Here is a 24,225-nt window from a genome sequence, read left to right as displayed (position 1 = left end):
ACTCGTCCAGTGCATCAGATGCGAGTTGCTTTTTTGTTTATTCTTTGTTCTATTTGTGTTTTTGTGTAGGTAGTTGAAAGTTTAATTTACCAAGATTTCAACTTCCCCCTTCACTTTACGAGAGCAGGTACATACTTTCTTTTGCCAAGAAGTAATTTTATCCACCTTTCCTCCATCTCCAGGAGTGCACAGAATTTGGGATTGGAAATCCTTGACTATCGTCACGATATAGTTATTGTGAAAGAGAAATGCTATTCTTACCGTTGGGGGCTCCTGCCGGTGATTTTTTATTTTTTTTTATAGTTTTTTTTTTTTACTTTATGATTAAGTAACTGTTTTTTAATAATATTATGAATTTTTTTATTTTTTAAAAAATATTTAAAGATGTTAAAAAATTCATGTAAAAAAAATAAAATAATAAAAAATTATAAAATATATTAGCGGGAGCCCCAACGGGAGCTCCCAGCGGTGGGCATAGACCCACCCATTGTGACAACCTACTGCACTAGAGAACAAAAACAGAAAAAATAATAAAAAAATAATAAAAAAATATTAAATATCAGTGAATAACAATAAAAGATAGATAAAAAATAAAAAATAATAGTAAAATATTCTCAAAATAGCTTAGAATACCTTAACATTCAAACTAGAAACTGTCAGAGTGGTTGTTAGGGAACTCCATCTGCTCCTAATGTATCTCTATTTTAGTTATTAATTAAATTATCTAAGAAAAAATATCAAGGTAAATATAATAAGAAACAACAGAAAACTTCGTTGAATGGCAGCATCGTCGCATATGACACTATTTGGCCATAATTTTTGCTACAAATATCATAATTGCGCATAACATCCCAATTCACAAAACTCTTTTATGCGAGCGTCATACTACACCAGGTAACCATTGTTTCAACCCTATACTGGCCTTTTATCTCCCTTCAAAACGATAATTTAATATTTTTTTACCTTTTACAAACTATTCTCTCTCATTTTAGTAGTGATTATAATTATGAATCTAGCCAAATTTATGACAACATTCTTATTTAATTACACATTTTAATATTTTTTAGCTATTATTTAACAATTCCGCTACGCACAGTCGCCAGCTACAATCGTCGCGCAATCGGCTAACGTCGACTAATGACGTGGCAGCTGCTATTAATTAAAAAAGAAAAGAAATGAAAAACAGAGCAGTGCACATCGGATTCCATTCTCGCTTCTCATCCTCTTCCTCTGGGCTAGAATGCGATCTGTGCTTCTCATCTTCAGCCAGAAAATCTCTTCGGCAATTAGTGCTAGCGACTGTACTTGGTCTGGTTTTCTTCGGCGAGATTTGTGCTTCTCATCTTCAGCCAGCTACAGTATTTGGTGATTTGTGCTTCTCATATTCTTGCTCTGGTGCTTCTCATCTTCGACGATTTGAGTGCATATTGGAACTTCTCTTGCGTTGGTGCTTCTCATCTTAAGTTGGTGCTTCTCTTGCGTTGGTGCTTTGGTTTTCTTTGGCGATTTGTGGTCTTTGGCTCGGCAACTTGAACCGGTGTGGATCTGTGAATTGGTGTGGTCTTCGGCAACTCGAGGTCGTCTATTTTTAAGTGGGTCTGAGCTCGAGCTTCAAGTGGTTGAGTTCGTGTGGGTGATTTCTTCATTTTCGTGGGTTGCTTCTCAGTAATTTTATTATGGTAAAGGCTATTTTTTTTTTACTTGTTCATGATTTCTTGGGAGTTGTTGTTTTAGGAACAATTTGGAGAAAATCTGTTGGTAGGAACTTCAATGTGGCACATTGGTTGAGTTTATTAAGGAGGAAAAAATGTGTTTAGGCTTGTCAGCTTCTTCATAATACATGTGTAGATCTTGACAACTTGGTTAATACACTTTGAAGAACTTTGACAATTTATATAGAAACATATAAGGAAATGTGAATCCCTAATTAACAAGGGCTAGGAAAGCAAATCATATAGAACTTTGAACTTGTTGGCCAGTTTCAAGAATCTGTCAACACAGAGGAAGCCCCGATCACACTAGCAAACGTAGAGATATTAGGCCAAAAGCTCAAAAGTTGCACTTTCATATAAACCTCAAGCGACCTGCTAGCATATTCAATCGAGTTGCTGTAATTAGAAATCAAAAGATGGAAGAGAATAAATGGTATTTCTAGGACCAACTGTTATATTTCCTATAAAAGTAACAGGAAAAAAACAAAGTTTATAAATAAAATATATTTAAAAACAATGTTGTTGATGTAAAAATGAGTTTTGCAGCCACTAGAAAACATTCTGAAATTTTCACTGAAAACATATTCAATTTAAGTTTTGCACTTTTTACTTTCTGAAATTTTCACCGAAAATATTCTGTGTACAAATCTTTACAGATACAATTTGGGTTGAATGGATTACAACCGATGCAGAATGGGTTGGATGAATCACAACTCGAGAAGCATGGATTGGATAGATCACAACTGGATTAATTGATATAAGAGAATGAGCATTTATGTGTAAATGTAAAATTAGTGAATGTTATTACAAGTGTCCTGTGGTTTTGGATGGTCAAAAGCGTTGTTACAACATTTATTTATACTGAGTATGGTCTTGTATGGTCAAAGCATATATGTACAACATTTATTTATGCTAGGTATGGTTTTGTATGGTCAGTCTTAATATCTGCATACTACGTATGGAGAATAATATGCTACTTTTTTTAGTCATATTCATTGGAATGTTCAGATGCTATCTTTTTTAAGACAATTATACATGACAGGAATTAAGCAATAAGTTGCTATACAGTTTGAATGCCCAAAACCACAGCCTCCATTGTTTATACAAAATTGTTATTTTACAACAAGTACTTGTTTGTCATGCCCAAAGCATAACAGGCAAAATGCAAGAAAAAAGTCCCCAACTATTACATTGCACTCACTAAACAGCCAAAATGACTTCTAACACTTAAATTACACATTGAAACTAACCAACAACAAACAACCACTACCAAGTCACTAAGCAACAACAAACAACAACTACAAAAGCCCAAGACACCCAGAGAAGCGTGCGTGAACGTCTTATTCCAGCTTCTTACTTAAGAAGCATCGACTCTTTCTTCAGAAACTCCTCATCTCGACCATCTTGCTAACAGAAATTCACTGCAGGCAGAAATTTGCTCTTGAAGACACTTTGCACCCATTTTAAGGCATCCTCTATCCCAAATGCACTCCACTATTCTGAGTACTCTTCTATTTATTCTCCATTTGGTGGTACCAAGCATATCTAGAGCCTAAACATTAAGAACTGAATATGTACTCTTCAAAATGGTTGAAAAAATACAAACAATTGAATCCATACTGTGACCAAGCACAAGAAAAGCATAAGTGTTGTATTTAGAAACTAACACAAGGTGTTGGACACAACACTCAGAAAAATCATGCAGAGTAAGACAATGAAGAAAATGGTTAGAAACAAATTTGTTAAGATAAAAGGGAACGCAGATAATTCAGCACTTCTCACATGTAAAGTACCACACTTGTTCAATGTTCGCATCTATAAACATGACCTTTGCATTTCCAAGGCAAAGCTTAATGTGAAGCTTCAACAATCAAAGGGAAGAAACAAAAATATGGATCTGATATAAGAATGAAAAAAGAAAATATTAACCAAACAACTAACCACCATTTCTGTACCTCAAAAACTTTTTGCATCTGTTTTGCAGGAACATCTTTAATTGCATCCTGCTGCTTCCTAGACCCATGAGTACACATGATATAAGAAGGTAGGAACAAGTGCCCACCCTTGTCATACCTAGAGGGAGTTTCAAAAGATTTTTAAAATAAGAATCTGGAAAAAAATATATTAATGCAGTCGGCTACGACCACTTTTCCTTTACATTCCAAGTCAGTTATTATATTCTAAGAACAAAAACTCGACTTTTTGAATTATAAATGCTTGGAAAAGATGAGAACTAAGCAAATCATGTTCGCCTTGCAGCCACCCAAACCATACCCAACAACAAGCCTCTCTAGAGAAAATCTTTTTTTTTTTTTTTTTTTTGTTTATAAGTAAGCCTCTCTAGAGAAAATCCCAACATTAATAGCACTTATTCTATCTATATCATACTCTTTCCATTTTTTCAGAGGCACCAATATGGGCACAAAAGGAATCAACATAGGCTTAACCTACATAAAAAGTTACACTAGAAAATAATTAAGTAGCACGAGTTAAAAGTATCGAGATATCTATAATTCACATTGCATAGTTGCAATCTATATAGACTTATCAATCCAATAATTCATAATATGCAACCCAAATGGGTAAGATTACGATTAGACATACCATTTTTGTTTACCATGTAGAACCAAAGAACTCACAATACATTTAATTGACTTTATAATAACATTAATTTAGAGTGCACCAAACAGGTAGTATCAACGCAATATTGTGACACCCAGTTTTATCAAGCCCAATAAGAACTAGAGGATCGCATTCTATAACTCCATAATTCTTCACAAATTTTTGCCTACAAGGACCAAGGAATGATTCAGAATTACAATTGTGTACACATGCATACATAAATATACATGGATATTGACAAAGAGTCATCAATCCAAGCAAATACATAGTTGAGAAATGGCCAAACGATTGATTGTATAAGGTGATCAAATTGAGAGGCATTTGCTCCAGTCCTACAAGGTAATTCACCAATAAATGCTCATCGTGGGTTTTTTATTACAGCTTTATATTTGTGCCTGAAAGCAGGTCGAATGTCAGGAGGTCCATCTACTGACTAGTTAAGAGGAGGTTGTACATAAGCCAATTCAGTTAATGATTCTATCAATAGACACCTCAGCTGCAAAATTGCACTTGATTAATATTAGTTTCAGAATCTGCAAAAGAGCAGTGCTACCCATAAGCCCCACACCCTGCACACCCACTTAAAAACATGTCATTTTACTTTTTTATCCTATTTTACTTACAAACATGTCTGGAATCATTTTTATTATGTTGGTAAAAAAGTAAAATAACATATTTTTAAATGGGTGTGCAGGGTGTGAGGCTTATGTTTAGAATTTTTCATCTGCAAAATAATCAAAACTAAATAGTAAAACTTGGTAAGTTAGCCAAGAGCAGCAAACCTTAGCCTGTGTATCTCGACTCTAGGGTTTAATTTCTTCTTTCTTCAACAGGTTTTGCACCTACTTCAGTATTCTCTTTCTAACTAAACTATTTACATGTTTCATAAGTATTTCCTTCTCCTTTCGCAGACCCTCTTCAGTACTAGCTACAACGTTCTTGGTCCGGTAATTCTTAGTTTTTTCCAAGAAACTATGAATTCTAACATGAAAGAAGCTGAAGGCGAAGGGAGAGATGGTTTCTGTGGGAGACGAGAGTGAGGCTATGGTGGAATCGGTTCTATGGGAGACGAAATTGAGGCTGTGGCGAAATCTTCTTCGGCTCAGGATAGACGTGCTGAGGGGAGGGACGTGCTGTCGAGGGCCCAGAGGGGAGGGGATGCCCCGTCGAGGAAGGGAGGCTGCACTTTGTGAGGAAAAAACACAGAGACGGAGGGAATTGGGGAGGGAAACTGAGGAGATGAAAAACTAAGGAATGAGAAGTAAGCAGTTTTAACTTTTGAATGAAATGGTGCGTTTTGTTTTTTCCATGTTAGCACCGTTTACACACCGACTGTATGAGTCTATTGTATCTAGCGTTTTTCATTATTTAATTATGATTCGGAGGAATTTAGGACACACCTAGTTCGTATGGTCATAATGGATAAGCTACTATTTCAATTTGTTGATGGCAAAGATTTCCAAGCATATTTTAAGTACTTGGAATATAGGTTTAACTTTTCGTCTTGCCACACAGTGGCTTAGGAAACATTACGGTGTTAAAAAAGATTTGTTGAAAAACCAATTGGTAGGTCAAAGAGTTTATCTCACTATCGATATATGGACATCTGTCCAAAATTTTAATTATGTCTTTGATGGCACATTGTATAGATTGTGATTGCAAATTACACAAAAAAAATATAAACTTTTGTAGAATTTTCGATCACAAGAGTGAGACCATTAAGAGTGCCTTAATGGCCACAATAAAGGAGTGGAGGTTAGAGCGGGTTGTCACAATAACGGTTGATAATGCCTTTACTAACGATGTCACTTTGAGATATCTTAAGAACCATCCTAAAGAGGTCAATAACTCAATCATGGGTGGTGAGTATTTGCATGTAAGATGTGCTACACATATTTTAAATCTTATTGTGGCTAATGGTTTGAAAGATCTTGATGATTCAGTTGCAAGGGTTAGGAGTGCAATGAGGTTTGTGAGATCTTCACCTACTAAATTTGAAAAATAAGGTTGCTGTGAGATTTGCAGGTATTGAATGCAAGAATGGTCTTTATCTTGATGTTCCTATAAAATGGAACTCAACATTCTTGATGTTAGAGATGGCCTAAGAGTGTAAGGGTGCCTTTAACTTATTAGGTGTATCATATAGCAGTAAGGGTTAGGAAAACCCTTGATAGATTGTTTGATGAATTTGTTGTGTTCAGGAGTAGTAATATTTTGGCACCTACACCTACCGTACCGCCTCCTCCCGAAGTCGAGATAGGGAAAAGGTATAGGTTAGAGTGGGGTGAGAGGTTGGAGTATGACCCCTTGGTCCGTCATCTTGTAGAGGCCCAGTTAGAGTTGGATAGATACTTGGCATCGGATTTGCACTCATTTACGCGGGACTTGATATCTTATCTTGGTGGAAAACCAATGTCGTCAAGTATCCCATCATTGGAGAGATTACCCGCAATATTTTGGCCATCTCGATTAGTATCGTAGTCTCAAAATTGGCGTTTAGCACCAGATGACACATATTGGATCCATTTCAGAGTTATTGCCTCCGGCCACTATGGAGGCATTGATTTGCACTCAGAATTTTATTAAAGGGACCCCAATTCATATTCCCAATGTGGGAGACTTTGAGGAGATCGACAAGGAGGAGGGTGGTGATCAACCTGGACCCAATAATCGTTCTTAGTTCATTGATTTGTTTTTGTTATTATTTTAATTTATTTATATTAATCGGTACTAGTTTCAAATTTATTTGTTGTTTGATCACTATGATGCATGATGGTAGTTCTACATCGGCTGCAATATAACTTTGTGTGTATTGAACTCACCATTGTCATTGGTTTGTATAATTTGTCCCTTGATTATTTTTTGTATTTATGTAATATTTGTAATTCTAATTGTTTTCTTGTATTTTTTTTTATCTTTTATAGTCTTAATGTCATATGCCCAATCATAATCTCAAAGATCTCATCTTGATTAATAATTTTAATTTTTGTAGTTTTTACATATCTATATAATGTTTATATTTATAATTTTTTGTTTCTTGTTTGTAATTCTAATTTGTTTTCCTATTAATATTTCAAGTTTTATTATCTCACAATCTCATAGCACTACTCACTCACTTTCCCACCACCATGACCACCCCAAATTCTAATATTTGGAACAATGCAAGATGATATCATAAATCAATTGTAATCTTGCTACAATTTGTTAGTTAATTGTGTTATTATTATTCATTTAAATTATGTGAAAACTTGTAATATTTTTAGATTAATTTGTAATAGTTTAGATTAGTTTGTATTATTGTAATAGTTTAGGATTATTTGTTGCAACTTAAAAGTATATAAGTTTCTAATTTGTATTATTATAATATCTTAGATTTTTTTTTTTAAATTTAAGCATGATGGTTAGAATTTAAATTTTTAGCTTTGTACAATGGCATTTATGAGCCCAAAATGACCCAGAAACAAGTTCCACTTTTTAGGTTAAAAAATGTCTTCTTAGCCTTTTGGGCCCAAAAACATGTTTTTGACCCAATGGGCCCTGAGCCCAGTTTGGGCAAGGCAAGGGGTGGATAGATAAGGTATCCGCCCCTCCCCCTAATGTACGAGGGCGAATTCAAAGAGGGTAAATCCCATCCCTTGCCCATGCGAGAAGAGGGTCCCCTCACCTTGAAGGGTGCAGGTAGCACCCTTACATCTTCTCTCTCTAAAGAAAACTCTCCTTACTTTCTAAAAAAAAAAAAAACCCTTATTGGAGGAGTCTTCCACTACTTCTCTTCCTATTGTAAATCTAGTTTGTTTTTCAATTTATTTTTTTCCTGCTTTTCTTTTTATGTCAAAAATATCATATCTATCGCTTTCTAACCACTCAAATGATAATAGATGCACCCCACCAAGAATACCCAGGTATTTTTAGAATACTTAATTACTATTCATTAATTTATTATTACTTTGCACCTACATTTTATTGCTATACATTACTTTTTACTATTATTTAATATTCTATTATTATTTTTTCACTACTATTCATAACTCTTCTCAACACTTCTCACTACCCAAATGTACCCGCACTAACCTACAGGCTACAACCTTAGATAACAGTGTTCCAAATGAAGTAGTGGTGAGCTACACGCAGCTCACGCACTAACCAAAGCCATCTGTGTTATTCATGCATTATCGCACATTGGCGCACGTAATAGTACACGTGTCGTACAGCTCGACTCCCTGGCCTCAAATATTCATGAAAAAAGCTTTTGCTGCCCTTGCACTACTGGCATGTGAGCCTGACACTGGTACAATGCATGCAACACCAATGAACCACCAGTGACCTTGTCATTTCAATTCTAAACATCGTGAATGTGAGAATCTCCAAAAACACGTCAAAATGATTGCTTGCAATGCCTCAGTTATGGCCTTTGACCACAACTTTTTAGTCTACTTATTGAACAATAACAGACTGCTTAACGCGACCTCTCCTTAACTTTATGATGGAACAAGAACTCGAACCATTCATCCATTGCCTTTTTTTCTTTTAACTAAGGCAAACAGTGTGTAATGTGGCATTATTGTGGGCACCTCACTCCCTACTCTTATACTTATGTTATTAATTAAATACAATTTGCTGTATAAAATAAGCAAACAAATAAATAATTTTTCATAATACTTACACACAGGTAAATTTTCATAATAATTTTGCCTGGGGGGCCAGGAGAGATAGACTACCAACTTTCCATAATTTTTTTTACAAAAAAAACATGTAAATGTCGAAGATAAATGTTCTTTTTGTCTACAGAAAGTAGAGGACCCTACACATGCTTTGTTTTATTGCACTAAAATAAGACAACATTGGAATGTTTATCTCCCTAAGTTGCAACAAGCTAAAAAAGGTTTATGTTTTGGGGATTTGGCAAATGTTGTGAAGGAAACAGGCTCTAAGGAAGCTCTCTCCACTTTTGTTTCAATAGCTTGAGGCTTATGGTTCCGAAGGAATAAATTTATTTATGAATATGTGTTAGTGAAATACACAATAATATAATAAAAACTACAATTAAATTAAAATTAAAACGAAACCATTTTGGACTAAGACACGGAAATATAGCTATCTTTAAGGAGATTCAAGCCATATGCGGTATACAAAGTCTCAAATTAACCGGTGCAGCAGAATTCCTCTTGATTTTAACTCCTTCAGGATACAATAGCCCAACTAATCGTCGTATAACCCGAATCAACTCTGCACAAGTGGTTGAGCCCAAAACTCCACCAAAAGAACACATTTCTTTTATATGGAAATACTCTAAAAAATATGTACTCCCTAAGCTTGTTTTTCTTATTAACCTCACTTTCTCTTAATGTTCACATCCTTGTACCCAATGATCAAATGAACATATATAAACCATATGGACAATAAACATCACAGGAGGTAAAAAAACTTAGGGTGCGGCTACTATGTCGCCCCATCTTGACTGTTGGGCATACAGCCAAGCATAAAAAAGTTTTTTTTTTCTCTTTTTTCTTTTCACATTTTTTTAACATATTTAAATACATTTAAAAAAAATACACCAATACATTTAAAATCACTTCTTTAATCACTAAGTAAAAAAAAATTGATCAACGGTCAAATGGAGGTGTCAAAAGGAGTAGGCATAGTAGTGTTTTTCAAAAACTTAACGGGCAAAAACAATAAAAAAGAATTAAAACACAAACAGCCCTCCAACGACTATAATAAAGATACCAAACGGCTACTTTACAACAAGCCTATTATAAAATGTTACTGGCAATCAAGAGAATAAATGTGGGCTGAATAACGTTCAAGCAATAAACCCCATATACGTCCAGTAATGCTTCAACCATTAAAACTATTAACGGAATAAAAACACTTTAAAGACCATTCTCAATATCAAATGCCACCGTAATAGCACTAAAAGAAACGTTACAAAAACTATATTTATTAAAAAATACCAACAATATGTTTCTCATGTTCCTAGATATGCGATTGAGTATGTTTTGTCTTTGCAGAAAGCTCATAAATATGTGCAGGTTTTTTATGTTGAGTGTAAGGAGGAAAAACATATATGTTGCTGGAACCCTCCTCCATTTGGTTTTGTGAAGTTGAATGTGGATGGGGTACTATTTTTTTTATCAACAAAAAGCTGGTGTGGAGGTGGTCCTTAGAGATGATAAATGCGATGTTAATATAGCTCGCACTAAAGTGGAAACTGAGATGACATCCCCATAATCTATTGAAACTTTAGCAATGTTAAAAGGGTTGCACTTTTGTGCCCAATGGGGTGTGCCAAAACTGATTTGGGAAAGTGACTGCTTAGTGTTGGTTAATGAACGACTCTCTTCATTTGAAAATTTCTCTACTCTAGAATTTCTAATGCAAGATATTCGGAAACTGTTGAATGATTTTCAAGACCTTAAGTGTCACATGTTAACGGATTGGAAATTGAAACCACTCATAGGTTGGCTAAGCATGCTTGGATTGTATTAGATGCTGAAATATGGTGGGATTACGTACCATCTTTATTTTCCAAGCTATATGGTAAGAACATTTTGTAATGCTTTATTAATGATATTCATGTTTCCTATAAAAAATAATAATAAATAAATAATTTTTCGAAATACACTTTCCTACAACGATTCTACTTCTCCCGAATGACTTCTCGAACCCAAGTAGTTTAAAAATTAGCTTGTTTTTGTGCTTACGTGGTAACATATCCACCGTTAGATTTGTCCGAGCAAACCGATCCTGTGTTTTTATATTGACCCACAATTCGAGCCCAAATCCTCAGTGTTTGTTCGATCCAACCTCACCTGCGAGAAACAAACCGAAGTCGTCTTCCCAACTTTGCTGCCTCCTAGTGATGGTATACCTCTTAATTCTCAAACATTTGCTCTAGTTTTTGTTTTCTTCGATTACTGATCTTCACTTTCTTATTGATTTCTGATATTCACTTTTTGTTAATTTTGTCTTCAGAGGCGCTGAAACCGATTGCCAGTCCCGTTCCAGACGCGTGGTTCCCTTCCCTATCCGTCTTCATGCTCGCTATCGGCCTCTTCGTCACCACCTCATTCTTTATGTAAGCTCGATCCGATCTCCCTAAGCACTTTTTTGTTTTTATTTGGAAAGCGGTTTGTTTTGAACAATTCGGAAGGATTTTTGGCTCGATGCATTTGGGGTTTTATGTGATTCTGCTCATTGTGAAAATTGGCCTTTCGGATTATAGTCTTTGAATTGATTTAGAAAATTATCTTGTTAACATGTCCAATTTGTGTGTGAAAGTTGTATGGAATTGTCTTATGAAGCATTTGTCCAATGTCGTTTGCAAATTTAGGGTCTTTGAGTATTTTACTGAGTTCTTATCATCGTCCTTTTCCCTCCCCTAAACCACAGAAGAATGGGTTTTTTTTGTCTATTCTATTATTCTCTGAAGTCTTGACTTGAGGAATTATCAACAGTTTTTAAAGTGTTCTCCAGTTCACTCAATTTTCAATCTTTCTTTTTTTTTTACGATGAGGAATCCCGGATCTTTTATCCAGATAAATCTGAGACCATGTTACGCTCTTACATAATATAGATTGGTAAATCATTGACTTTTCACCATGTGAGGTGGCCCCTAGAAATTTTTGCACCCAAGGATTTTAGAACAATGGAGCATACCTCCAACATCAAGCCCATACTACTTGAGCCAACTCTTAGGGTCTCACTCAATCTCCAATCTGATGCCATTGCATTGGAATCCACAACTTTTTTCTATTATCAGAAAGCTTTTGCAACTAGAAATGTTTTGGTTGATTGAGTCTTGAAAAAATAAATACAGGAAACACCCTTTATAATCCAAGGGAGCTTTCTAGAATTGTATTCCACTACAACATTTTAAATTCTGTCTTCCGATGGGGTTTTTGCTCTTGGAGGATTTATATATGCATTTTAAATTAAGTGTTTCCTTTGATTCCAAAAAGTATATAGTTAAGGTTGCATCAAAATGGAGGACATATATGTATATAACGCAATGGGCTTTGTGTTTTCTTTGTCTTATGGGTATGCCTTTAATGATGGAAAAAAGTGATTTAAAAATCTTGAAAATGAAAGCTGAAAGTTTAGCCTAATTATGCATTCGGTAAATGTGAAGTGGTGAAAAGATTTGGAATTGAATGGGATATCCGACTAAAAGTATGTCATTAGATATATGGTAGAAATCCTCTATATATCTATTTCTTTTCTCTCCCTTATCTTTGCAATTATGTCTCCACCAAGGTAACAACTAACTGTTCGAGATGGCCAAGGCAAACTCTGCCAATTCAACGAAATTGGATTGTTTTGCTTGTGATGCTTTATTTATTCACTTGCCTGAAGTTAGAATCTTGTAAAAATGTCTTGGAGAAATTGGGACTTGAAGCTTTGCTTGGCTACTGAGTAAAATCTGGGATTAGAATTTTATTAATATTCTGATATATTAAACTATTATTTGGACTGCTTTTATAGATTTTAATGGGCTAAATCCATATGATTTTCTTGTTTCTTTTTACTCTTCAATAGGTATCTCTCTTGCATACTTCCTCTCCGTAGGTTGTGCCTTTTTTGCTTTTTAATAAAGATTTCTTACTTTCCAAAGAATGAAACTATTATGTAGAAAAATTTTCATTTCAAGTCAAAGACTGCTTTGCTTAGTTGAGTTAAGCAATTCTTTTTTTCAAAGAAAAAAAAAACTCATCTTTTTTGTTTCCCTTTCTAGTTCTTAGCTTATAATTAGGTGTTTCCACTTGTATACTCCCTGTGTACTTGAGCTATGCCTAATTATATGATTTGATAACAAAATTTACTTATCAAAGTAAAAAAAGCTTATTTATTTTTTTAGATCTTGGACTTATTGTGATGCCCCATATGATAAGGTTAAGGGCCATATTGCTTGAAAATGAGAAGTTATTGCTCTTTATAAGGTTCTAATAGGACTACAATTGTGTCATTGACTAATCCTTTTGGAGTATAGGCCATGTGATTTGGGCCTTCCCTTGGGACATTACAAATATTTATTGTGATACCCCATATGATAAGGATAAGGATAGGTAGTGTATGTGATCACACATTGCTTGGGAATGAAAAATTCTTGCTCTTTGTAAGATTCTAATAAGGCTTCAATTGTATCATTGACTGGTCTTTTTAGAGTATAGGCCATGTGGTTTGAGCTTTCCGTTGAGGCATTACAAATGGCATAAGAGTCTATCTCAACTAGAAGTATGAGACTTGAGCCATGCCACCTACGATAAATGGGTCCGACGAGGATGTTGGAAATTTAAAGAGGGTAGATTGTGATATCTCATATAATAAGGATAAATGTAGGTGATGTATGAGATATCACATTATTTGAAAATGAGAAGTTTTTACTCTTTATTAAGTTCCAATGTGGCTCTAATTGTATTGTTGATTAGTCTTTTTGGAGTATAAATTATGTGGTTTGGGGCTTCTGTTTGGGCGTTACACTTCTAACCCTATACTGCTGCCCTATTTTTCCAATTAAGCTTGTGACTGTTGAACATTTCTAATAGTGGTGAAGATAAGTATGGAGTCATTTTGATATGGCCACTAGGGATGTTTAGTTTAGTTTGGATAGCTCTAGGCAATCACTCCAATAGGTTGGGAACTTGGTTTCTCGCATTTCCGTTTCTATATTATGTTCTGCTTGAAAATAGCTGAACACTCCAATCTCTTTAAGGCCTGTTTGGGTTGCGTTAGGGGTCATAAAAAGTGTGTAAATAGCCTCAAAAGCACTTTAATGATAAAATTAGGTTGTTACATATTAAAGTACTTTTTAATCTTAAAAAAGCTAAAAATTACATTTTGGGATGATGTAGATCGTAGTTTCAATTTTAAAGAAGACTGTCAATTGGCGAAAGTACCCATACAGCTTTTAAATAATTACAGACTTGCCCTTTAATCTTATCACAAGCATGATACTACCTCAAATGACCTTTTATGTCATTTCAACCTCAAAAAATACTTTTTTTTTATATATTATTTTCAAACAAATGTAACATTTTTTAAAGATTACCAAAGAGTAAAGATAAGAGCTACATTACCTACCGCAATCTCAAACATGCACTTGGTCTATTCAGATGCTACTGAGCTAGAATTCCATAGCATGATCAAGCACTGCAATGGCTATAGTCTGTCATCTAAGGATGCTTGGAAGACATGCTAGATAGTTTTTTTTTTGGTCTTACGTTGATTATACTGTTCATTTATCAATTTCTTCTTTTCTGGAAAGATGGTGTTTAACAGCAGTATCACTTGCAGCTATGAAGCAACCTCTTCCAGGCGAAACCGTAGTCTTGCCAAGGAGCTTATCACAGGAGCGGTGGCTTCTGTCTTCTTGTGGCAGGGTTTTGGGTCCTTGTTTTTGCTACTTGCTTCTGGAGTTTATGTCTGATTTTTTAATGTTGGACAAGAAAAAAATTTGTCAGGCAGGATTAGTTTTACATGGAGATTGTGACTTGGCATTGCTAGTTAATTATATTTTGTGGTTTTTGGAATGATGACGATTTCAATCAATTATATTGCTTATGTTTTGTGTCATCCATGTCTGAAAAAGGATGAAGGGTACTTGGGTATCTTTTTAGCATTAGTGTTGTAATTGATCCGAGCCAAGTCAAGCTTTTAGGTTATTGAGTCGAGTTGGACTCAAATAATTCGAATTCGAGCTCGAGTTGAGTCAAGTTATTTATCGATCTTTTCCTGTACTCTTTAACAAGTCCGGGTCGAGTTGACTTATTATTCAAATTTTGTTTGTACTCTTTTATTCGAGTTTTTTTTTTTCAAAACAAAGTTTTGTTTGTAATCTTTTATATATATATTTATTTATTTTTGAATAAATTGAATAATTAAAAATACCAAATTACAAAACAAAATATTAAATCTAATTAAATTTTTACAACTAATATATAAGCCTTATATCGAATTATAGAATTATAAAATTATAACATTTTTATGAAACTACCAAATCTTACATACTAACTATTACACATGTTATAAAATATCTACCATAATTAATCACTTAAGTACTTAATTGACTAACATATAATTATGAACTATATTCAATATATAAGCATAAATGACTAAGTATAAGTAACTGGGTTGCGTAATACATATTTAATTATAAAGGTAACTATGTCTATATTATTGAACTTAATGTGTATAGAAGCATATATGTGTATAAAAATACTAATTTATAGAAATAAATAATATATATATTCAATTACTTACAGTTCTAATCGAGTCGAGTTATCGAGTTGAGTCGGGCATAAATGAGTGAGGTTTAACGAGTTTTAACCTAATCGAGTTGAATTTAATCAAATATGTGTCGTTTACTAATCGAGTGGATTTCTGCTTTCACGATTGAGCTTTTTTTTGAGTCAAGCTCATTTTGAGTTTAGCCGAATGAGTATCGGACAAGTAATTGTAAGGACTGGTTCATTTACATACATATTAACACCATTTATCTGAGAAAGATTTTCATGATTGTTGATAATTTGGAGATGAGCCTTATAATTGCTTTCTTCTCCCTTGGGTAAGGTTGCCAAAAATTGTGCATATAATTAGAAAAGTGATTCAGGCTTCTCAAGAACTTGTTGTGGAAAGTATTTTCAGGGACACTGAAAATTCTCACCCCCTTGCAATTAGTGGCTGATATTAAGGGACTTTTTGGGAATATGTTGTTTCATCTCATTTATTTTCCAAACATAACTCAAATACAAATATTTTTCAATTACAAATATTTAATTTTTTTCATCCAATCATTACAATTTTTTCAAACTTTCAAACAAAATACAAAAAATAATTCAACTTTTTCAAATTTTAAAATAAAAATTATATTCTAACAAGATTTTAACTTTATAATATTTTTTATTCAACTTTTTCTCTCTCATTTCCCAAAACTCAATAAAACATTATAACTCAAACTATTTTATTACTATTCACAAACCATTTTACTGTTATTCACTAGTTTCTCATCTCATCTCATTCCCCAAGCATCTCCTAAGACATCTGCTTAATAACCCCTGCACTAGAAATAGAATATGTGCAGACTTCTTCAACTCTTAAGGGCAATTTAGGTTGTGTTTGAATGGTAAGACTATTTTAGATCATCTGAAATAGCTTTGTATGGATGGATATATATACTCTCTATCCAAACACACACAACTTATTTTATCTGAAATAATCTAGATTATTTCATCTTAACTCAGTACTTTTCATTGAAATGACATATATTTTTATTTTATTACTAAAACATATAAATAAAATAATTATTTCATTACTATAACAACAAACTAATTATTTATGAGATCCATTACTTTTTCAACTTCCCATAAAAAGTTAAACATATATCAACTTATTCCGTACATCCAAACACATCTCAACAGAACTCGCACTCTTACACAAAATCCATTTAAACATCTTAACTCACTATTATTCACAAAAATATTCAGATCATCTTCTATACTTTTAACATCCACACATTTAGTTGCATGCCATCCTCGGGGAAGTGGTGTCTCATCCACACAGTTAGTTGCGAGTTCTATGTCTTTTGTTTTCGTTAATAAGCAAATTTGTATTTTTTTTTTTGGCTTTCCTTGTTCGAATTTTTTCTTTTTGTTTTGAACTTCTTGATTTTTTGTTATCATTTTTTTTTTTTGGCAAATTTTGGTTATGTGATTTATATATTTGTGACAAGATACATGGTTTTTTCCCTAATTTCGTTAACATGTGAGTTCTTTGTGTATGAGTTTTCTCTCTTCAGGTTTGTTATTTGCAGCGTTGGGTTTGACTTCGTTGATATTTTTTTTGTAGATTTGCATGTTGTGAGTTCTCTGATTTTTATTCTTTACTTTTATTAGTTAAACGTTTTTGAAAAAATATAATTTTTCTTTTTATGTTTGATGAGTTTTTTTCCCTGTGGGTTTGCATGTTGTGAGTTTTATCTTTGGGTTTTATATACGGTTTTCATTTTTATTTTTTGGAACAAAGTCGATGGGTTTATGTTTTTTCGGTTTGCATGTTGTTAGTTTGTTTGTTCTTTACTTTCGTGATGTACAAATTTTTGAAAGAATACAAATTTTTACATTGTTCCAATAGTTATTTTTCTGTTGATATTTTTTTAACAAATAGCTTGTACCTTATTTTCATTATCTGGTCTATAGATTCATTAGAAAATAAATTTTTTTAGTTTTGTGGTTTGTAAATTTGTGAAAAAATATAATTTTTCCTTCTGTATGTTATTTACTTTTATCTTGTGGGTTTGTATGTTGCGAGTTCTCTGTCTTTTGATTTTGTTAATTAGCAAATTTGTATTTTTTTTGGTTTTCTCTGTTCGAGTTTTTTTTTTTTTTTTGAACTTCTCGATTTTTTGTTATCCTATTTTTTTAGCAAATTCTGGTTATGTGATTTATAGATTTGTGACAAAATACAAGTTTTTTCCCTGATTTAGTTGATTTTTATTTTTATTTTTATCTTTTTTTCGTTTTGTGGATTGTAGATTTGTGAAAAAATAGATTTTTTTTTTCTTTTTTATGTTATTTGTTTGTATTTGATTAAGTGGGTCGAAGGTTTTTTTTATGTTGTGTGATTTGTTGATTTATCAAAAAATAGATTCTTTCATTTTGTATGTTATTTGCTTGTATGTTGTGGTCTTTCTGGCTTTTTCTGTACTACATATGAATTTCTTGAGTTGGTGATTTTTTAAATTTTGATTCATTATGTTAGAACGCATGATTTTTTAGGTTTAGACTATTTAGTTTGAGGATTGTGTTTGTAGATTTTTTTCTTTTTTGTACAAATCTTTAGTGATTTTTTGTTATAATTTTACTAAGTCTGTGTAAATTCTTGATAGGTCTTTCGTTATTGATTGTGGGTTTGCATGTTGTGACTTTTTTGTATTTTTTGTGAAATTTGGTTTTAATATTTTGTATGGGTTTTTTTGTTTTTTTGTTTCTTTGTGGTTTTGAGGCCTACTTTTTATTTTTTATTTTTGGTTCTCATCCCGTGGTCGATGATGCACACAGATGGTATTTGTTTATTTGTGGAAGAAATATATGGGATGTTTTCTTTTGCCATGTCGTGAAATATTTGATTTTGTTTCAATTTTTAAAACTGATTTTCTTTTTTTAGGTGGTGACGTGGTGATGCATGATCAGAGATCTAATTTTTTTTTTCCCAAGTTTAAGTGGGTGTGTTGATGCTGCAGATCTGTTTTGTTTTTTAAGGCCGGTTTAAGTGAGTGCTTTGATGCATCTCACTTGTTGCAGTCAGCTCTGATGAGAGGGTTATGTTTGAGACACGTGAACTTTTTTTGTATTTTATTGCTCATTATTATTATATTGGTTACATGATGTGTTTTTTTTTTTAGTTTGTATATTTTTTTGTATGTTTCAAGATTTGATATGTAATATATATATATATATAGATATATATATTGAACAAATGTAAAATAAAAGTATTTTATAATATATTTTGTTTATTTTTGTTTTAGTATAGAAGATAGAACTCGTAAATTGTTGTTTTTTTCATTTGATGTTATGATGACTAACTGATTTTGGCCTTTCATTTCAGGTTGGTATCTCTTAACTTTCTCAATTTGGGTTTTGAATGTTCAATATGTGTTTGTTCAATATTCATTGAGCATAAATATTTAATATTTGTTTGTTCAATATATGATTTTGTACTCATTTCTTATATTGTTGTGTTTTATAATTGTGCTTACCATAATATTCGATTTAGCTACAATTGCTTTGGGCATTTGCGAAGATTTTTTTTATATTTGTTTGTTCAATATATGATTTTGTACTCATTTCTTATATTGTTGTGTTTTATAATTGTGCTTGCCATAATATTCGAATTAGCTGCAACTACTTTGGGCATTTGCGAAGATTTTTTTATATGTTTTCATTTTATTTGTTTGTTGATTTCATGTTTGTATTTCTGAACTTGCTCAATATGTATGAATATGTAGTTGCATGGGTTGTTTTATATTTGCATTTTGTAATTTGTTTGCATTATTTTATTATTTTTACTTGTGAATATATCCATTGTGTAACATTAACTTTTTGTTTATTTTTTATAGAAGGTTTCTAACAATAACATTCACATTGGAGTTTTACTTTAAAGTTTGTTTTTTCTTAACTATTTCATTATAACATGTGATTATTAATTTATTTATTGTTTGAGGAGTGATCAAGAGTTTCAAATTTGTGATAGCTGTGAATAGTATTTTTGTCATCCTCTGTGTTGTGGTCTATTTGTTGTGTATTTTGTCTTTTTTGTCCTTATGTTCTAACTTTTTGTCATTTCATGCATTTTTTAACTTCTTCATTTTTAGGTTCTGCTTCATTTATTTTTTTATTCGGCTATTAACACTTTTTTTTTTTCTCTTTGAATTTATGCACTTAATTGATGATGCTTTTTATTCTTATCCCGTGGTCGATGATGCTTTTTGTTTCAAGCTTTAAAGCTTTTTGGTTACATGATGTGTTTTTTTTTTCGTTTGTATATTTTTTGTTGCAGTGTTGGTTTTTTTTTTTTTTATTCTGTGATTTTATTCTGTCTTTCTTCTTGTAAACATTTTTGTTGTTGTATCATTTGTAGTTATTGTTCTGTTTTTTCCTTTCTTATATTGCAGTGTTTTTTTAGGTTTATTTAGCAGTTTAAATTTTTTTTATATCTTGAACTGTATTGTATATCAGATTTGTTGAATTTTAGATTTTATGTCTTAACAAAATCTTTTGTGCCGTGTTTGAAGACTTGATTAGATTTGGTTTTTGTGGTGATTTTTTTTTACGGCATTTTTTATGTTGCTTTAAGGCAAGCATTTTTTTATTTTTTTTGGTCTCATCCCATTGTTGATGATGCACTTCATTTTTGTGAAAAAGAAGCATATAGATTTTTGTCCGGCTGTGCCATGTTTGTGGACTTAATTTTTTTGGAAACGTTTTGATGAAAGATATGATTTTTTATTTTTGCTTTTAATGGTTGTGGTCTTTTACCATTTAATGGATAATATTTGTTTGTTTGTGGAAAAAATGTATGGATTCTTTTCCTTTGCTATACCGCGATAGATAGTTCCATTTGGTTTTGTTTCAACTTTTAAAACTGATTTTTTTTTAGGTGATAATGTGGTGATGCATGATCAAAAATCTAATTTTTATATATTTTAATAAGTTTAAGTAGGTGTTTTGATCCTGCAGATCTGTTTATTTTTAAGGCCGATTTAAGTGAGTATTTTGATACACCTCACTTGTTGTAGTCGGCTCTAATGAGAGCGTCATGTCTGAGACATGGAAACTTGTTTTGCATTTCATTGCTCATTATTGTTATATTGGTTACATGATGTGGTTTTTTTTTCCTGTTTGTATATTTTTTCATTTGTATATTTTTTGTTGCGATGTTGGTTTTTTTTTTTTTATTGTATGATTTTTTGATGTCTTTTTTCTTGTAAAAGTTTTTTTTTGTTGTGTCATTTGTAGTTGTTCTGTTTTTTCCTTTCTTCTGCTGCAGTATTTCTTGAGTTATATTTAGCAATTTAAAGTTTTTATATCTAGACCTGTATTGTATATAGATTTGTTGAATTTTAGATTTTATGATATTGCTTTGTTCTCTTATGGCACAACATTTAAAGAAAGCAATCAAATTCCAAATTTACTAAAAAAAAGTATATGAATTTGAAGCTGGATAGTGTGTAATGTGTTCTTTTATTTGCATGTTATGATTGTTGTATGATATATTCTTACAATGAAATAAAAGATAACATTTATCATTCTGTTTGTTCTAAAAGAAAAGAATTTAGATGATGAAGGTTTTCAAAAGATGATGGAATTTTTTATCATAATTGTCTGCAGTAATAATCTTCAAATGAAAGAATAAATTGTTATGGTCTTATTCCATCATGTGATGAAAATTCTCCTTATTTATATTCTTTCTATTGGAATTAACAGTTTGAGGAGTTAGATGGTGTGTAGTGTCTTCTTTGATTTGCATGTTATGATTGTTGTGCGATATATTCTTGCAATAGAATAAAAGATAACATTTGTTATTCTGTTTGTTCTAAAAAAAGAATTTAGATGATGAGTTTTTTAGTATAATTGTCTGCAGTAATAATATTCAAATGAAAGAATAAATTGTTAGTCTTATTCCATCATCTGACGAAAATCCTTCTTATTTATGTTCTTTATATTAGGATTAACAGTTTGATTAAAAAAACCTCCATCATTGTTTTTTCTTAATTTTTTATTTATTAACTATCAGATGATGTTATGTAAATTTTTTGCTATTTAGTTTTAAGGTTTTTTGTTTAGCTTTTTATTGTTTTGTTTGATCTTTATATTTATTAACATCTTTTTTTCCTCCTTGTATTCGCTCATTTGTTTTTAAGGATCATTTTGTGAAGTCCTTTTTATGTTATGCAATATTTTTATTTTTGGAAACTTTCAGATCTGTAAATATTGGATTTATTTTTTTGGGTTTAGTATTGATATGCAATTTTTTGTTTGGAATTTATATCATATTGAAAGTTTAATATGTACTCTACTTTTTTTATATATATATTTTGCTCTGCTTTGAAGTGCACGACTATTGGTTGTTTGTTGCACAATTTATTGTTTTGTTTGCGGCAAAAGCTAAATATTTATGAATGAACTTACATGACTCTGAAAATAAAATTAATTTTCGTCATAATTAATACAACACAAGTCGTTAATGCTCAAGTCCTTGTCAACTTTTAGATTATGTTCATATTTTCCTAAACATATATTTTCCTTTAAACATCAAACCGTCAAGGACTTTAAAAATAGTGTTGAGTTTCAAAATTGAAGACGATTGTAACTTCAATTCCTTAATAACATGTAGAATATGTTATGATCTTTCTACACAAATATTTTCCGTTATATACATATAGAAATATAACTATCTATATATAGTTAAGAAAATATAATTTTTTTTTATAATGCAGTTATCTTTTTTTTTTTTTTTTTTTGTCTCCACTGGGCAAATGTCCCTTCGACGTTTCATTACTACTAATATATATATATATATATATATATATATATATATATATATATAGGCTTCCCTTTAAGTATCATAGATGGTATTAGAGCCTAACCCAACCATAATTGTAGAACTTAAGCTATGTTACGGTGTTACCTATGATAGAATAGCTCGATGAGTGTTAAGGACAAAGATTATGCACTACACTTATATGCTATTCAAAAGGAAAATGCTATCAATAAAGCATGATGCAGCGGCAAGGATGAAGACCTGCATTGCATCCGTCTGTCACACAAAAAGGAAAATGAAGTAGCACCACTACAAGTGTCAGGCACAAACCGAAACATGGTACAACAGCACCACTACAAGTATCAAACCACTCCAGATTAATTGAAAAGCAAGAAAGGATTGGACACTTGTCATGTAATCCAAAATTCATGTTTTAATTCTTTGTAAAATTATGTCTATAAAATATTGATAACAGATGTGTTGTAAAGAGTGGAGGAAAAATATATATACAATACAAAAGAGTTTCTCTTTCAGGTCTTCTGTCGAGCATATGATGTGCATGATTTTCATAGTTTCAATATGGTAATCAGAGCCACATAAGACTCACGTCCATTTTTTTTTCTTTTTCCATTGTCTGTATTTCTTTTTCTTTCCAACTGCCGTCATGATCAACCCATTCTCCTCTGATATTTCCTCACCTCCTCCTCCTCTCACCAATGTTAATCCAAATTTACTCAACTCAGCAACCCATTTCATAACTATAAGATTAAGTATAGACAATTACCTATTGTGGAAGGCTCAAATGGTGCCTTTTCTCAAAGGACATCAACTCTTTCATCATGTGGACGGCTCAAGTCTCATACCTTCTCCCATGATTGATGGAGCCGAAAACCCAGAATATGCAAAATGGGTGTTGGTCGACCAGCTGATTCTCTCTGCTTTAAATTCATCACTTTCCGAGCAAGTCCTTACGCAAGTGCTGGATTGCTTCACATCACATGTCGTTTGGTCTCTCCTTGAGAGCTTGTTTGCTGCACAATCTAGTGCTCATATAATGCAAACACAATATCAACTGGCCACTCTAAAAAAAGGCTCCGAATCCATTACGGATTATTTTCACAGAGCTAAAGCATTGGCTGCTTCTATGGGAGCTGCTGGACAACCCCTCTCAGACTCTAAGTTTTCTGTGTTTTTACTTGCTGGTCTTGGCACAGATTATGACTCCTTTGTGACTTCTCTTACAACTAGAGCTGACCCTCTCTCCCCTCATCAAATATACAGCTTTCTCCTCAACCATGAGTCCCGTCTAGCACACCAAACTCATACTCTCCTAAGTGCCAATCCGCTCATTGACCAGCTCACTACCACTAAGCATTCTGCTCATTTTTCAGCATCTTACCAACAAAACAATAGGGGCCGAGGCAATAGGAATTTTAGGGGCCGACGTGGTTCAGGAAGAGGAGCTTCTCACTCTTTCTCCAACAAGTGTGTCAAGTTTGCAATAAACCTGGACACTCGGCTCTAGTTTGTCATCATAGATTCAATCAAAGCTACCAATCCTCTCCACCGTCTTCATTCTTAGCAAATATGACCACCACTGCCCATCTCCCACTTGTATTAACTCATGGTTTCCTGATATAGTAGCAACATCTCATTTTACACCTGACCTCAACAATCTCAACTTGGATTCTATATCTTATCAGGGTTCCAATCAAGTTAGTATTGGAGATGGCTCCACCATGCCAATTCAGCACACTAGATCCGCTAATCTTCACACTTCTTCTGGCAACTTCTTACTCTCTCAACTTTTACATGTTCATTCTCTTACTAAAAATTTACTTTCTGTACGTCAGTT

General features: G+C 32.6%; 1 protein-coding gene across 1 annotated transcript; it reads left to right on the top strand.

Moving 5' to 3' along the window:
* Positions 1-23,172: 23,172 nt before the first annotated feature.
* LOC109009166 lies at positions 23,173-23,895 on the top strand. The gene has a single exon (XM_018989553.1). It carries the CDS (start codon positions 23,173-23,175, stop codon positions 23,893-23,895), a length of 723 nt encoding a protein of 240 aa, XP_018845098.1.
* Positions 23,896-24,225: the final 330 nt, after the last annotated feature.

Source organism: Juglans regia, chromosome 1 (genome assembly GCF_001411555.2).
Source record: "Juglans regia cultivar Chandler chromosome 1, Walnut 2.0, whole genome shotgun sequence".
NCBI classification, from domain to species: Eukaryota; Viridiplantae; Streptophyta; class Magnoliopsida; order Fagales; family Juglandaceae; genus Juglans; species Juglans regia.
The sequence above is the reverse complement of the archived record's forward strand: the minus strand, read 5'-3'. Positions and strand labels throughout refer to the sequence as shown.